The following is a 16,208-nucleotide window of genomic DNA, read 5'->3' as shown; positions in this document are numbered from 1 at the left end:
TTTAGTAATATATAAAGAAATGCTAATACTCCTGTATAACTGAAAGCACATTGGAAAGTTAAAAAAGGATCCTACATTTTCTATGGCTAAAATTCACTAGTATAGATAGAACAAGGAATTGTTAAATAGGAAAAAAACAGAAATGCATTCTACAAAATACAAAAAATACACATACAAAACCATGCTTATTAGTGCTTAAGACAATAAGCATCAATGACACTGACAATTCAGGAGGGCAGTGCTTCTATATGTAGATTCGCATAAATACAGACTTTTTCTAGGAAACTAAGGGTTAAAAAACACAACCATAACCAATTTAGTAAGAAGATGCATGTCTAAACAGGGTTGAATTGAAACACAGACAGGATTTAAGTGAAGAACTTACTGGCAATTTACAGAGCAAAGTTAGTCAAGACAAGAGAAAGAAAGAAGTCACTTTATAAAAAACTCTGAACATCTTAAACTAGAAATGAATCTCTCTTAACCTGTTTGCATGGAAGGCCATCATTAAATTATTAATTTAATGCAACTCTGTTCAGTGGTAAACCTGCAAAATGAAATTTATTGGTAATAAACACAAAGTGGATCTGATGAATGGATGGGAAAAGAATGTCATTCCAGGGTTTTTGGAACTGCAATTTTAAGAGAAGAATAGTCTAATGATCCATAGTCTGAGCATAGTAACTTAATGCAACTTCCTAATGGAAGAAGATAACCAATCTGAGTGAAAGCAGCAAGTAAAAAAAAGAAAAAAAAAAGAACAGGCACAATCTCAATATATCAAAATGGTTACAAATACAGATTCAAGTGTCCTTCAGTAACTGAACATAGGCACAAAGTGTTTTAACTGGGAATTTTACACTTTCTTACTGCATTCTAGTAATCAGTCAACAAACAGAAGGGAAAAATCCCCATGAACTTTAGGATTTTTAAAGTAACAAAATATACATAGTGCTGTTGAGATATTTCTACTTTTCAAAAGCGTATCAGTTAATATTACTGTTATTTTTGCACACACAACAGCACTTCTGTAATACTTATGGACAAATCCTATCTCAAAGTATGTGCAAACTACTTGACAGAGGAACTGGACCAAAATTCTGAAAACCCAAACAGCATTTTGAATCTGCATTAATTCTGCCAGCACCAACCTTCATGCTTTTCAGTTGATAAGGGTCAAAAGCTGTAATGAAAAGTGCCTAAATTTTAAGTGAAGTTCCCAAGTGATCATGCATGGGCTGCAAGGTAGTGGAAGTCCTTCATTTATCACAAGTAATTTTATATACACTCAGAGGCACATTTCTTTATTTCTGAAATAACTGTGAGGCAATAATTCTGAGGCAAATGGGAGTAGATCCCACATTTGTGTGAAATGCAGTAGTTAGGTGAACAAGATGAAGGAGAGCTGAAGCCTGCATGGCTACCTGCTACAGCCTAGCAGTGTCAGACTACCTGTAAACTCTGAGGATACTTCATGAACAGCTTGTAACAAGTCCTGTTTTGTAGTCGTAGTCTCTCCTGTTAAAGCCCTATATCCCTTAAGCCAAAATCTGTTCAATAATTGTTTTTGGCTTCTTTCAGTAGTACAAGTAGCACAATAAAATGTAAATCAAAATGCAAATAAAATGCAAATAACAAGTAAAAAAAAAAGTTCCATAGAAAGCAATAGTAAAGAAAACAGGAAAAAAAAAGTAGAACCAAGAAAAGAAGAAAGCACTGCAAATCCATTCTTTTTCTTCCTCTAGTTCCCAGACCAGTACTTTTATAAATCAATAGCTTTAATAGATTTTAAAAACCTAAACTGATGTAAAAATATTTGAGCAATTTTGTCAGTGTAACCAATGCTTATAAATATTGCAATGCCATGCTAAATACGACAAAGGAGGTTTTAGTCAGACTGCTTTAGTTATCAAGCTTACCGCTCCAGGCTTGCTCTGTCTGGCCAGGGAATATTGAAAGGTATTCTATAGCACATTGGGCAGAGGACAGAACAAAATAATTACAAAAAAAAAAGTTTAAAGGAAAAATCTACATAAAAGAAAACAATGCTGATACAGAGCATTTGTATTAAAGTATCTTCTCCAGGGAGGATGCTTATAAATAAAGGCAATGCTTTACAATAGTTAGCCATAAGGCAGAGAAATAGTTGTAGATATTCTATCAAAATATGCATTTTTATGTTATCTTGAATTTGAATTCTTAGCACAAGTATTACTACCAAATGCTATTTAAGAAACTTTTGCCTCTAATTGTGATATTAAAAAAAATAATTTTCCAACAAAAAAGGCAAGCAACGATAATCTGTAAGTGACAGTCTGTACCTTTTGATTAGTGCAATACTGCTCGAGAACTACTGTTCATTTGGCACATATTCCAAATCCCATTATCAAACAAACACTACCTCGATAGATTCTGCAGTACCAACGTCTTAGCGACACAACTCCAAAGCCTGCATTCTTTGAAGAACAACTCCAAAATACGCTATTGCTTAAAACTTTGACAGATTATAGCTGTTATTCTTTTGTCTATTTAAGATAAGTATTTAGAATGGAGATTTCCAACTTTGAACATGTCTTTTAACAAGTGCTCAGATTCTCACTCCTACCTCTAGTTGCAGATATAAAAAATGAGCTAGAAGTAATTCTGGGTTTAAAGACAGACTTTATATTAGGACTTGAAATTGAAGATTTTTGAAAATTTTAAATTCAGTTTGATAAATTCCCTACTAGTTAAGGATTCTGAACAGGTTCTTTTTTTGTGTGTGTGTGCATGTGTGTGTGTCATTCACCCATTCCATTAGAATTAGGATGGGAAGAGCTGAAATAAAACAGAAATGATTCTTGACTTCTAGATTGAATGCTGTACAGACACATTATAAGGCAAAGTCAAATTAATGACGCAGTGACAGCCTGTGGATAAACACTGAAATGGATACAGTCAAGAGAAAAATCTGCTTACATTGGCTTTGCAATACTGAGCCAACACAGTAGGCTTACTATATTGTGATAAAATAGTGAGGGGGGGGGGATGTAAAAACTGAAAACAAAAGATATCTTTTCCTTTTTTCTAATCAGTATAGTCTTGATATTTACAAGATAGCCATCTGAAATGGGCAGTCATAACTCTCTGCTAATCATAATTAGGTATAAATAACCCACCTGTCCACTGGTGTAGATGTGTTTTCAATAAAACTAATAACTTTTTCTTTCACATTCACAGATTTAGTCTTCAAAGCAACTGTCATTTTATTCACCAAGGACTTGACTCCTTTTCCATCACCTGAACCGTTAGGAGAATCACCCTGTAAAGGTAATTCCTCTCAGGATTAATCATAAAAAAAAATCATGTTCTTTAATCTCTGGTTAGTTAAGAATGGAAACAGACTACAAAATATTAAACTTGTACTTTTTGGTACTCAATAGAACATTAATTACAACATTAAGTATTAAGCCTTACTACTCAGCACTCTGGTATGCAAATATAGAGAGGAAGAAACTCTATTCATGCTAAATTTTATACAAATTAAAAGCCAAATTCTACATACAACATATCAGCTATAGAAAATAAACAATTTTGAGCTTTCCAATGTCAGCTTTATAGTAATTTGTTCCCAGAGTGAATAAAAGCCAAGAAGAGAATTATCCATTACATATATTCTTTTGTAGAACTACCCTCTTCTCTAGAGGCCCTTCCTCTCAAGAGGATTAGAGTGTTTAAGACCACCTCTAACTAAGCAGATAATATATTCTGAAATTAAGTACACAACTAAGAACAATCATGATTTGCAGTAATAGATTGTAAAGAACAGAATGAGGGATATGAAGAAAAAATTCAGTAAACCTGGGGCTCCTATCCCACTACACCACCTGAGCTAGAAATTCACTTACGTCAACAGAAGAGTTTATGCTACTTCTTGAGCCTGAGGTACTAGCAATCCAGTGTCCATATCCATTTTCTGGTCCTTCCACATTGATATCCGCTAAGTGCTGCTGGAGGGCTGTTAAAAGGCCATTAAAAAAAAAATGTTCAGAACTACACTGGAATTAATCTTATGATGAAAGTATTGTATATCCATGACTACTCAGTAAAAATGTTTGTCCAGATGATTCAGTGCAACAAATAGATTCATATACTACTATAATCATCCCTGGTTTTCCCTTCAGTAATACAAAGCCATTACCATAACCTTTATTTCACATCTACATTTTACATATAAGTCACTGCTTTGATCCTAAAGATAGCTATTTTGACACTGCACATCTTGACTAGTAATACTTCTATGCTCATATTGTAAACCTCTCCTGTTTTGGAGCCATGCAGACTCCAGCAATTATCTACTAAGCAACATGAAGTGCAGAATTATGAACTGATGATTTAAGAAAACACAACAATAATTACCAAGCATCTTCATATGGATTTACAATCTACAGAGGCTAAATACCAGCGACAGTAAATTAGAAGGAAGAGGGAATTTCCCTGCTTCCTGTATTAATTTTTCACTCTTCAGAAGTGGGGGTAAGGCCCAACAGTTAACCCCAAACGTGCAAATGCAGAGTACTGGCTTGTGCAAAACTAAAATCTGGCAAATAAGACATTTGCCATTCATTTAGCTGATTTCTAGTCAAAAACTAATAAAGATATCAACAGCATTAAAATATCAAGCTTCCTTAAGCCAATATTAATACAAAGGTCATTATTAATAAGCTTACCCATAAATCCTCCTTTGGCAATGCTTACATACTCTTTATTTTTCTGCAACAGAAAAGACATTTTCCTGGTTGAAGCAAAACATCTGTGAATTCAGTTTTGCAAGCACGGTAAGGAAATATGGGGGGTTTGGATCATTCAATACAATTTGGTAATGTAAAATAAGTTAATATTTCAGGAGGGAAACATTTTGTCACTTAATATCAGAGATATGTGCAGAAGCACACCTTATTTCAGCTATTAAAATCAACAGCAATTTAGTAGTACCTGTAAGAAGTGTGCTAACACCATGTTCATGTACATATCTTCTTCTTCCCTGCCACTTCCCATGAAGCAGAGATGTTCCCCACCAGCTATGGAGCCAGACTCAATGGATTGCTTTTGTGCTTCTAACAGGGATTTTACAGATTGTGCAAACTCTGATGGGTTTTGAAGCATCTGTGGAATGAATGAATAAAAAGGATTTAACACTAATGCACTGTAACACAACATGTGAAAAGATACACTTTAAAAATGGTTATAATTTGCTGAGCACTGAGAATGCACCCTACAAGAAAGAAAGAAAAAAACAAAACAAAAAAAACCGAACCAGATCCAGATTTTATGTTATGTAACGAACACTGAGAATGGCCCTCTTCTTCCTCATTCCACTATGCCCTCCCCAAAAAAAGAATACAACTTGTATCTGTTAGCTTAATCTTGAAGACACCAAAGGAAGGTAGAAAAAAAAAAAAGTCAAGCAGCAGTAATTTGGCAACATAGCAGAGGGACAGATTTCCACAACCATATATGCTTGATTACAACACTTTTGAAGTTTGTAGTTCTGGACTCCTTCAAAAAGCCTAGCATTTCTACATGCCAGTAAGAGCCTCCTCTTGCTGTCTCCCCACTAGGCTTTTTTTGTTTGTCACCTCCTCCTCTACCTTACCCAGATTTGGGAAAAAAGCTCATGATCAGAATTACAAATAGATGCCCAGGGTTCTTGGTACTCTCTAATAAGTTAAGGCTGTCATCTCCTAAAGGCATATGACACATTCAAAAACAATGAGCTGCTAGGTAGAAGGCATGAAGAAACACACACTTTCTTATTGCAGAAGAAATTTTAATCGTTTGAGGGGAAGGCACTTAAATCCAGTTATAGACTGATGTTTCCTTGTCAATTAAATTAAGTGGGGGAAGCAGGGGGGGAAATGTCCCTTATCTAGCCTTTGCCCTGAATTAAATGATGAAGTACAAAGTAAGAAGTATACGAGCTAGCCATCAGTAAGTCAGCCTGAATTTGAACTGGGATTTTCTTAGAACCAAATGCTGGTGCTTTATTACTTAAGGGCTAAGCCTCACTACTACTACTTAGGACTACCTATAAGTGAGACAGATTCAAAAATGCTTTCCCCACTGTCTCCCTGGACAAAGCTTTTTGTCTCAAAGATTATTCCTTGCATTAAATTTCTAAAAACACAGATGAACCTGGGGACATGCATCCAGCACACAGTTTATGATGGATCCTAATCATATCCACCGACACACATTGCAGCAGTTAATTCCAACATATAATTAGATACATAATAATTAATCACATACAATTTAAGAACTGCTTGCATGGCCATTTTTCCTAGATCACTAACTTTTTAATAATTAAAGAGTCTGTAATGCTTATTTCTACCTTACTGAATGTGATGTTCAACTAAAGCTAGCAGAAGGACACCCATGTACCAAGGGGAAAGCTTTTCCTATGTAATTTCTGATTTAGGATAAAAACCAAAACACTACATAATTATATTTGTGCAAATAATCCTGAATAATACATCATTTTAATTATAGTGATAGAGATAGCAGATGCAGAACTGAGCTTCTTCCCTAGAAAGATCAAAAAGCCTTTTAGGGGGTACATACATGGAAATCATTCCATGCAGCATCCCTGTTTGCAGTGAAATAGTACAGGGTTAATCTGGAAGTGAAGAACACATTGAAACCAAACTGAAACAGCATAGGTGATTTGGGAAAAAAAAAGAGAGGAATATATCTGAATGATCAGTTATAAACTCGTATCAAATGGAAACTAGAGCAAGATCTTTAATGAAGTAATTAAAAAGTCAGTTTTACATCTCAGTCCCAAGATTAAAGCATTTTTTTCTCTCAAATTATACAGTGAAAATTTTGAAGGACCAACCAAACACTTTTCACAGATATACACCCCTTACAACCAGGCTGTAATAAGCCTGGCTGAAAAAAAGGGTGCTGTCTGCTAATTAATGACACTTTTCATAAGAAACTATGATACTAAACAGAGATTTCTCCTCCAAGCAATGTCTGCATTTTATCCCATGTGGTCTCCAGTTCTAATCAAAGATCAGGAAGGCTGGAATCCCATACTCTAATGTCACAAAGGACTAAACTTCTCAGTAAAATGATGGTTCCACAAATCTCCTTTAGAGAAAGCTAACTTTTGAAGCCTCAGCATGTAAATAGACATTGTGGTCCACAAACTACTGTCTAAGGACTATTATTTTTTTGAGACAGACATTTCTCTCTCCCTTTATTTAACTTAGGATTCAAAAAGCTGTACAGAAACAAAAAGCATACGAACCAAGTCTGAGTCTAAATGAAATGCCGTTGATAAATGCCCAGCATTGTATTGTTCTGCAGGACGACAATCCACTACAAAGAACCTTACTCCTTCCTGAAAGAGAAAGATTACCTGTTACAAAATTAAAAGTGGTGTAATTATTAATGGGAAAGTACATTATTCAGTTTTATTTTAATAATAATTCCAACATTATAGGGAGGGATTCAGTGAAAAGGGCTAGCAGCCATCAGAAAATCATATTTGAGCACTGCAAACTACCAGTTACCAGCACCACCAAAATTATTCTTATAGTGATCTCATATTAATATAGTAGCTTACACCTCAGAAAGGATCTCCAAGTGCAAAACACAGTGCAGTTATTTCCCCTCTACTGAGAAAAAAAATAGTCTGTAGGAGAGCACATGCCAACATGACAAGATATTAGAAGGGATAACTTTGAAGTCCCAATCCAACAGTCTGTGATTACTCAGCACAGCACACAGGATTAGATTTATGCCCGTCGACTTAAAGAGGATATAAGCACATGCTTAGCTTTACTTGGAGTAGGAAAAAAAACTATGTATGATGAACTGGGGCATGGAAACTGCTACAAAAAAGCTAGTAGTTAAAAAGAAACACTATAGCGTAACTACACGAATATCCATATATTGTTCTTAAATACTAAAAGTGAAGTCCATGCATTTAAGTATCTTTGTAATAAACAAAACTATGCAAATAGCTTGCACCAAAACAAATTTTTTCATTTAAGCATTTAATTGCCAAAAGGCAGATATTTTGTAACAGCATTCTTCTCAAAGGCACAAAGTAGTGCATTTTATATTTTCCTCTACAATAACTGTATTTGGAAAAGAAATAAAATCAGTGAGAGATTAATTCACGCTCCTACTCCCCAAATCTAGATCAGCCATATTAAGTTCCCCTTTGCTGTAGCTCTAGTTGCTACAGCATAGATGCATTGCAGTCAGCAGATAATTTACAAAGGGGACAACTTCAAGACAAAAATATTTTTTCCTGAAACAGCAAACATAGCTGCGTTGTTAGCACTTAGAAATACTGGAGATACATTGAGAAGTAAGGGATTCTACTCCTTCTCTGGAAAATTGTGCAAAAGAAGAATAATTTAGCATACTGACTCCTTGTTGCTGATTTGCTTGAAGAATTTCAGACACAGAAATTGCTAGACAGAGAGCCTGGCTCAAATCAGTGTCATCATCTTTGAGGCCCAGCAAGCTGCTGCCAAAAAGAGTGTGGTTGTCCTATTAGGGGCAAGAGGGAAAAAAAAAAAAAAAAGTAATGTTAACTGAAGCCATTGTTCTGTCCTTAAAACTGAAGGTTTGAAGTAAAACAACAACCACTGTATCACAAATACTAAGCCCAATATACGTATATCTTCTCTATATAGTCATTGAATTTTTGATACTTCTTTCCACAGACTTCTGAAAAACATGAACTTTGATTACAAACATGCTTGTTCTCCATTCTGACAGTGTCAAGATGATTAAATTACATACAGCTGCATGTCAGCAAACAGAATCTGACATTAAGAAAAACCCTGTCTTTTCAAGAATCTCACATACCCATCTACCATTCATCAGCAAAAGTACAGACAACCCAAAAGCAATGACTACCAATTACTTCTATCTCATGAGTCCAACTTGGTCAACAGATTTCTTGAATAAGGAAGGACTGCAAAATCAGAGCCTGTAATGACACCTGTACCTCATCTAAGTGACTTTTTCCTGCTTGCTGTTGCAAGTACAGCTAGGAGAGCTGTCGTACAGTCTACTACAAAGCACTTGTGTCAGCATGACATTTTTACTGGTCAGTTCTTATAACAACCTAGTTTGCAAAACAAGGGAACAAGATAAAAGAGCTTAAGGAGGACTTCTAACAAAGAAAGTAAATTGGTACAGAAAAAATAAGTCTTATTTGCAGCATTGTTCTAGTCTGTTTTTTTGAATTTTAAGTTTTAACACTTTAGAAAATTATATTATGTGGCTGCCCACTAATACATGAGGGTCACTGTGAGGGTGGTTGATCACTGGAACAGGTTGCCCAGAGAGCTTGTGGAGTCTCTGTCCTCGGAGATATTCAAAACCTGGCTGGACACGGTCCTGGGTAACCTGCTCTAGCTTGCCCTACTTGAGCACAGGGGTTGAACCAGATGACTCCAGAGATCCCTTCCAACCCCAAATATTCTGTGATTCTGTGATAAGAGTTAAGAAGAATCATCACATCCATTTGCAGCTTTGCTTTATAGACAAAGTCCAGCAGAAGAGTGTGTGCGGGGAGGAAAGCTATTCAGCTGAACTTGCTCTCTGCATGGTAAATGTTTACAGACCAGTAATTTACCTTTTTCCAGGCAGATTGTGGTTTTAATGTGGTAAGTCTGCATCACTGGCTAAAAACTTACAGCTAAGCCATAAGAGCAATTAAGACTATACTGGTTATCAGTCATGAAGCGAGAAGACTGTAGGGAAGATTCTTTTTAACATGCTTCACTTAAGCTTCTTCTCTTTCAAGCTTTCAAGGATCATAAAAGTAAATACCACCAGAGTAACAACATGAAAGAATTGTTAAAAAAAAGTCAATGAAATATTCAAAGTTACTGTCAGCAAGAGCTTAAATAATCATCAAAAAAGAAGAGAATTTCAAAATTAATTTATTACCTTCCTGAAAGAAGCTGGAGTTTTGCTACAATAATAATGTGCCAAAGAGAAGAGATCTTCTATATCCTCTAACTCGAGATTGGCTGGTGAAGTTTCTAGGAATTCTGACATACATAAACAACATAGGTACACAATTATTTCAGACAGAAAAAAAGCACCGTATGCCTTTTCATATCATAAGATATCTTATTTTTATAAGGCATAACACAGTTTATTAATTAAAGTTGAATGGTGATTCATTCTTTAGGTAGAGGCAGAAGATACAGAGAGTACTGCTCATCCATAGGAAACCCACATTATTTGCTAGATCTTTAAACCTTCTACCCAGATTAGTTCATGTTTAGCACACCTCCACGTCTATACAGTGGTAGCTTTCAGCTGTAATACTAAGTCAGTCGCACTGTTATCTGTCCAGAATGGTACACGGGTATAGTTCTGCAGCATATGGCAGAATTGCAAAAACCCAAGCACTCTCATTATGTATTATTAGAACTTTATCAATTATATTGTAGTATGCCATATAAAATAATGCTAAGGCAGGTGAAATATGCTCACAAGAAACTCAGTCTAATTTCTATAAAGACAGAAGGGTGGGAGAGGAGAGGGAGACAATGACAATGAGTTAAGCCCAAAACAGGCACATACAAAGATGATAAATTGGAAAACTCAACAAGGGCAATAGATTTAAAGAAGGATTTGAAAGCTGCTGCTTTGAGCTTGGAAACATGCGGGTTGTTTCAAGTACTCTGAACTGAAATACAAAACTATATGTGGGAGTGCTAAGGGGAAACACAAGAAAAGAACACTAAGGACAGAGCAGATGTGAGGCAGCAAAAGAACAGTGAGAAAGGAATTAGTAGGTGAGGGGATTCACTGAGGAGAAAAAGGTAAATAATTAAATGATAATTAAACAACAATTTAACCATTCAATAATTTAAAATGATAAACTACATGGGGATTAAATTATATGGTGAATGTTTTATCAGCAGCTGGGTAAGAAAAGTACTTACTTATCATTTCTTCTTTATCTGTTTCTTGTGCTAAGATAACATCTCTGAAAACAGTAAAGTCACAGGCATGGATTAAGTCAGTAAAAACAAAATGAAACACAGATTGATTAAAACTGTGTGACCAGGGAATGTCTCAAAAAATTACCTATATACTCACTTTGCATTGACAAGGATGATTAACATTAAGAAATAAACAAAGAATGGATCTGCTTGCTGTAGATATCCATCCCATATTGCCTGAGTGACTTCAGCTGAACAGTAATATGAAAAGAGGCTCCCAAGCTGAAAAGTTAGAAAACAGTATGAGAAAAAGCAATAACCAGGAACAATCTTAACAGGATAACATTTGTTAATAGAGATACAAGTCATCTAAAAGAAAATAAAAACAAACAAACAAAAAAAAACACATTAACACATTTGCACCATGTACTGAAGGATGGTTCTACCCTCAAAAATGATTTTTTTAAAAAACAGTGCAATAAAGCTACAGAACATTGTCTGTGAGTAATATCCCCAGCATGAAGGAAACTCTGCTGTAAATTTTCAGCCATGCAAATTCAGCCAGAGATATAACAGTCTGGCCAGAGTGCTTTTCAGCTCATAGGCACTCCACAGTACCAAATATATTATACTACATTTTGATGTAGTGCAGGTACTAACAATATTAGAATCATCTCCTGATACTGAATTAGCCTTGCAGGGCAAAAAAACCCCCAACGAAACAAGACAGTAATAAGAGAATTCATTTCACCCAATTAGCTTAGCAAATAGGACTTTAAAAGTGCACAGTATATTAAGAAGGCTTTTTATTTTTCACAGTAGAACCAAACTAATGAACACTGTCACAAAGTAGTTTGGTAATGACACTTACTCAACATTACATTATGACGCTCACGGATGAGTAATTAAAAATTTGCCAGCAACAGAAATTTTTCATAACTATTTAACAAACTGTATGCCTGTTCCCATATTCCCTTTTAAAAATACATCCTCTCTGATATGCCAAGTTCAAAGTGAATAAAAGAAGCTGTGAGTATCCTTTCACGCATCCCAGATAATATTTGTAATGACACCTAACTCAAATGCATACCAGCTGGCCGCAGTGGGGTCTTACTGAGCCTTCTGCTGCATTCACATTTGTATCAATAGAATTATGGCTTTCAAAAGCTCAGTACCTGTTTTTAAACACTATCCTGGAAGCTTTCAACACCTCCTAGTATACTTTTGTAGTAAAAAGAAAGATTTATCCAGTTCCAAGTCAAAGGCACTAAAGACAGTATGTCTCTGAACAGTGAGGCAATAACAGGTCCCTGAATGTTGCTTACATAATTCAACATGTTAGGGAACCTCTATATGAACTAAGTTTGTTGATGGATGAAAGAACAACTTTCATGTAAACTCATAATATAAAATGAGGCCTAAGACTTCTCTACAATCGTACACCAGCAAGCCTGACATCAAGACTGGCACTAACACTAGCTCAACTTCCTACTTACTTTCAAAGGGAAGATTTTTCCTAATAAATCACTAAACTTTTAATAAACAACTATAATGAAGCTGGTGTTTACTAAGAAGTACACCAATACACAAAAACAGCGGAGATTCAATACTTTAAAAAAAAAAAAAAAAAACTGCTGTTTTGAAGGCTGATGACTGCCACAGGCAGATTTTGGGAGTAAGTTCTTCCTGAACACACTTTAAAATTAAAATTGGTAGCAGCCTAAAGAGTCCACCTAAAAACAACTTGCTGTTTAATAATTTATTTTAATCTTATTTGTTTTACTGAAAGTGAATGCAGTTACAAAAAATGTCACAAAACCTATGAGTATGAAAGAAAGGTCTGGAAGAGTTCACAGGTCATTAATAAAGTGTTCTCTATATATACAATTTGCAGACTTTTTCCTGAATTCTGTTCTGCAAGCAATGTATCACGATTTTGTATTGCATAGACTAAGTAGTACTGAAACAGGAAAATTTTACTGTATTACGTTGTAGCTCTGCAACACGAATTTTACAAAGAACTGATCAGATTAAGTGTCTTTAGAATTATCTCCAGCTGAGGTTGATTCTGAAATTAAGGTAGAGAGGAAACAAGCAATTCTCCAAGAGCTGCAAAGTATATAAGGCTAAATTCTAAAAGGAATCACAGCTATGAGCAGTAGCGCTATATGAGGCAGTTGAATATTTCGGTTAACACAGAGGTTTTTAACACAAGCAGTAATTTAAAAGACCTCTTAGGCTCACTTTTCTCCATCTCTACAACCATACAACTGCACACCATAAAAACTAATGATCTGCGTTACAGTTTCTTGTCCTTCTGAGTGTGAAAGCTGCTCTCATTCCTACTTACTCTAGGTATTTCTAGCTCCCAATATCAATGGCTCAATTAACACATAGCACAATAAACATATGATGTTTACAAGACTGCGTACCTTACATATTTTAATATAGTATGGGCTTTTTAATCTTTAGAGTAATTTATTTCAATATACTTAAGTACTCATTCAAAAATAAGATTTCTAATCTCTTGTACTACTTTTCTGTAAACTGGCAATTTGCACTTCAATTTTTACAGAAATTTTTTTTTCATTATGTTTCCCTACTTTCACTTTATTACCCAGTTGAGTGCATATGAGTCTGGTGTCATCTTCTTAGTATCAAGAAAGGAGCAGAGTTCAGGCTCATGGTACTGAAGAAGCAGCCTAAATAGATGAAATGGTCTTCCCTTCAGAAAACAATCCCTAAAAAGTAGCAGTGAAAATAATTATGAAAACCCCCATAACACTCCAGTCAGACTTACAGTAGCAATTCTTTATTAGCTGAGATAATGTAATTCCCTATTCAGTTCTTTTAATTCACAGAAACTGATATTGAAATCAACTTGCCGCACAGTAAAAACAAAACAAAAAAAAAACCCAACCAAACCCCCCCCCAAACACCACTATGTTAACAAGGTGGTAGAAAGAATGAAATATTTTCATAGGCTTTCCTCTACCAAATATAGGCAGTATTTAAAACAGATTTAAATATCAAAATAAAGCTAGAATGGCATGAGGGTTGTTCACTCAAAATAGAAAAAAAAATTGTCATTCTAATATGGCAGTCAAAATAACTTTAAAAGATGCTAAATTCATATATGAATAACAGTTAAACTTCAATCATCAAGCAGGAAAGAAAGTACTACATGAAAAGGAGAATTTAAAATGAAGAAATAGATATTTACAAGGCATTAGTAACAAATCTCAAGTGTTTAAAAGCTTAAATAAGCTCAGGTAGACTTGACACATCTCCAGTTAAACACAATTATTAGCCTATCTTAAAAACAGGTACATCTACAGTGATGAAAAGGAAAATTTCACAGCAATTTATATATGTAGATTCTTTTTAAAAAATTATCTCAAAATCTCTCACTTCCCATCAAGTTAGCAGGATAAAAAGAATGAAAACCAGAAAAATGTTCCATTAATGATTTTAACATAAGAATCAAGACTTGCAAATTACTTCGTTTGAATGGTTAATACAGTCAATTATTCAAGTCTGTCAGCAATTCTTTACTACATTTTAACATTAGGAATCTATACGTAGAAGTAATGCTAAAAAAAAACTAAAGAACCTTTCCACAGGCAATTGAACACCCGTATTTTTAGACAATTTTCCTAACTGTTTTGCTCAGTACCTTTCTCCTTCTGTTACTTACCCATATTAATCAACCCTTAATAGCATATGAAGTTAAAAATTTTATATATATATTTGATATATCTCAAGAGTTGTGAATTCCTGTACCTATTCATTTACTTCCTCCACTAGAGGCCCTGTGGAGACAGCAGGCTCAGCCATCCGAGGGATGGATAAAAAACAAAGCAAAGCAAGGCAAAGCATATTAAAAAGATTTAGCTAAACTGAAATAAATTGCACTGGAAACTAATCTACATCTTCCTTTAGCAGAGGGATTTTTTTTTTTTTTAAACAAAAAAGGAAGCTATTTTCCACCCACCACTGGAAGAAACACTGAAATGGAAAAGCAGATGAAATGCACTTTCCTCAGCCAGGTCCCCGAAGTGAGACGCTCCTCCGCTGCCCATTTGCAGCTTTCTAGTCAGTTTATTACTCTTTCAGCTCACAGGCGAGTCAGGGCCTATTCAACTGCACAAGGGCGCTGGTGCTTTCTTCTACTAATGGGCCAAACAAAGACAGACCCAGGACTTCCATATTAGCTGTTTCTTAATTTTGTTTAGTTCAGAAAACTCATCATTCTGGAGGACAGGCAGAAAGAGGAGAAAGACAAATATCCATAGGAGAAGGGTTCCTTCCTATAACCAAAGCCTTTGAGAATAAACCGAGTGCTTCCAAAAGAAAAATAATTCTTCCTTTGACTTGAGTCTCTTTGCTAGAGATGCTATTCCAAAACAACCCTGGTTACTGTACAGTTCACCAGGTTATTCTGCACATGTCAATATTTTGTTAGAACAAATTCTATTAAAATATTTCACGGCAGTTACAAGACGTGAGAAACTATGAATAGAAAGCCTATGATTAATAAAAATTCCATTTCCATATCTTTGCTGTTTTTCTTGTTTTTCAAATAGTAATGATGGTCCAGCAGTCAAATATCAAATTGAGACTAAATGGACCTAAGCGGAGGTTTGCAAGTGTTGTCACACTACTGCAGATTGCCTTTCTAAGCCTTTCATTCTCCCATCTTTAAAAAAAAAAAAAGAGAGAACAGTCTAAATAGGACAGATAAGTGTAAGATGAAAATTAAGGAAGGATGGAGAATATGTCATAGAAGAACCATCTAGGTTCTCATAGAGACACTGAAATACTAGACACCTGGAAAGCTTTCTGTGACGGAAAGTACACCAGTTATGTGACCATAATGTTAATATCCCCAAACAATTTGCAGAGTACATTTCCAGTAACATGCTGGAGACAACAGTATTTTAAATAAGCAATGGACATAACTTAAATCATGTGACAGGGCAGACAAACATTCCCTATCACAATACCAGACATGCACTTTTCATGTTATGGGCAGACATCCGGTTCCTGAGCTGGAAGCTCCTCTCCAGAGGATCACACTATTCTATATATTATTTTACAAGGTCCTAATCTGAAGGTGCTGCAATCTCACTGGAGTGTCAGGGTGCTACTCCAATACAAATAAAAAAATATTTTTGGCAAGAGCACATATATAACAATGCAGAAAGCTCCACATTTGTATTTTTATTTAAAAAA

The 16,208-nt window shown here is 35.2% G+C and overlaps 1 protein-coding gene across 2 annotated transcripts in view; it reads right to left on the bottom strand.

Moving 5' to 3' along the window:
- Nucleotides 1-16,208, bottom strand: part of TBC1D23 (TBC1 domain family member 23) — a 35,016-nt gene that overhangs the window by 7,532 nt on the left and 11,276 nt on the right. The window contains exons 5-15 of one of the 2 annotated variants that reach the window (XM_026076751.1): nucleotides 13,591-13,714; nucleotides 11,131-11,255; nucleotides 10,974-11,017; nucleotides 9,964-10,067; nucleotides 8,428-8,550; nucleotides 7,295-7,387; nucleotides 4,975-5,145; nucleotides 4,710-4,752; nucleotides 3,888-3,997; nucleotides 3,159-3,301; nucleotides 1,920-1,964 (exon numbers count right to left, since the gene is read on the bottom strand). In XM_026076751.1, the coding sequence (XP_025932536.1) occupies nucleotides 1,920-1,964; nucleotides 3,159-3,301; nucleotides 3,888-3,997; nucleotides 4,710-4,752; nucleotides 4,975-5,145; nucleotides 7,295-7,387; nucleotides 8,428-8,550; nucleotides 9,964-10,067; nucleotides 10,974-11,017; nucleotides 11,131-11,255; nucleotides 13,591-13,714 (1,125 nt within the window). The remainder of the gene's footprint in view (nucleotides 1-1,919; nucleotides 1,965-3,158; nucleotides 3,302-3,887; nucleotides 3,998-4,709; nucleotides 4,753-4,974; nucleotides 5,146-7,294; nucleotides 7,388-8,427; nucleotides 8,551-9,963; nucleotides 10,068-10,973; nucleotides 11,018-11,130; nucleotides 11,256-13,590; nucleotides 13,715-16,208) is intronic. The other variant, XM_026076752.1, reaches the window with a different exon arrangement.

Source organism: Apteryx rowi, unplaced genomic scaffold, assembly GCF_003343035.1.
Source record: "Apteryx rowi isolate R43461 unplaced genomic scaffold, aptRow1 scaffold_439, whole genome shotgun sequence".
NCBI lineage: Eukaryota > Metazoa > Chordata > Aves > Apterygiformes > Apterygidae > Apteryx > Apteryx rowi.
The sequence above is the reverse complement of the archived record's forward strand: the minus strand, read 5'-3'. Positions and strand labels throughout refer to the sequence as shown.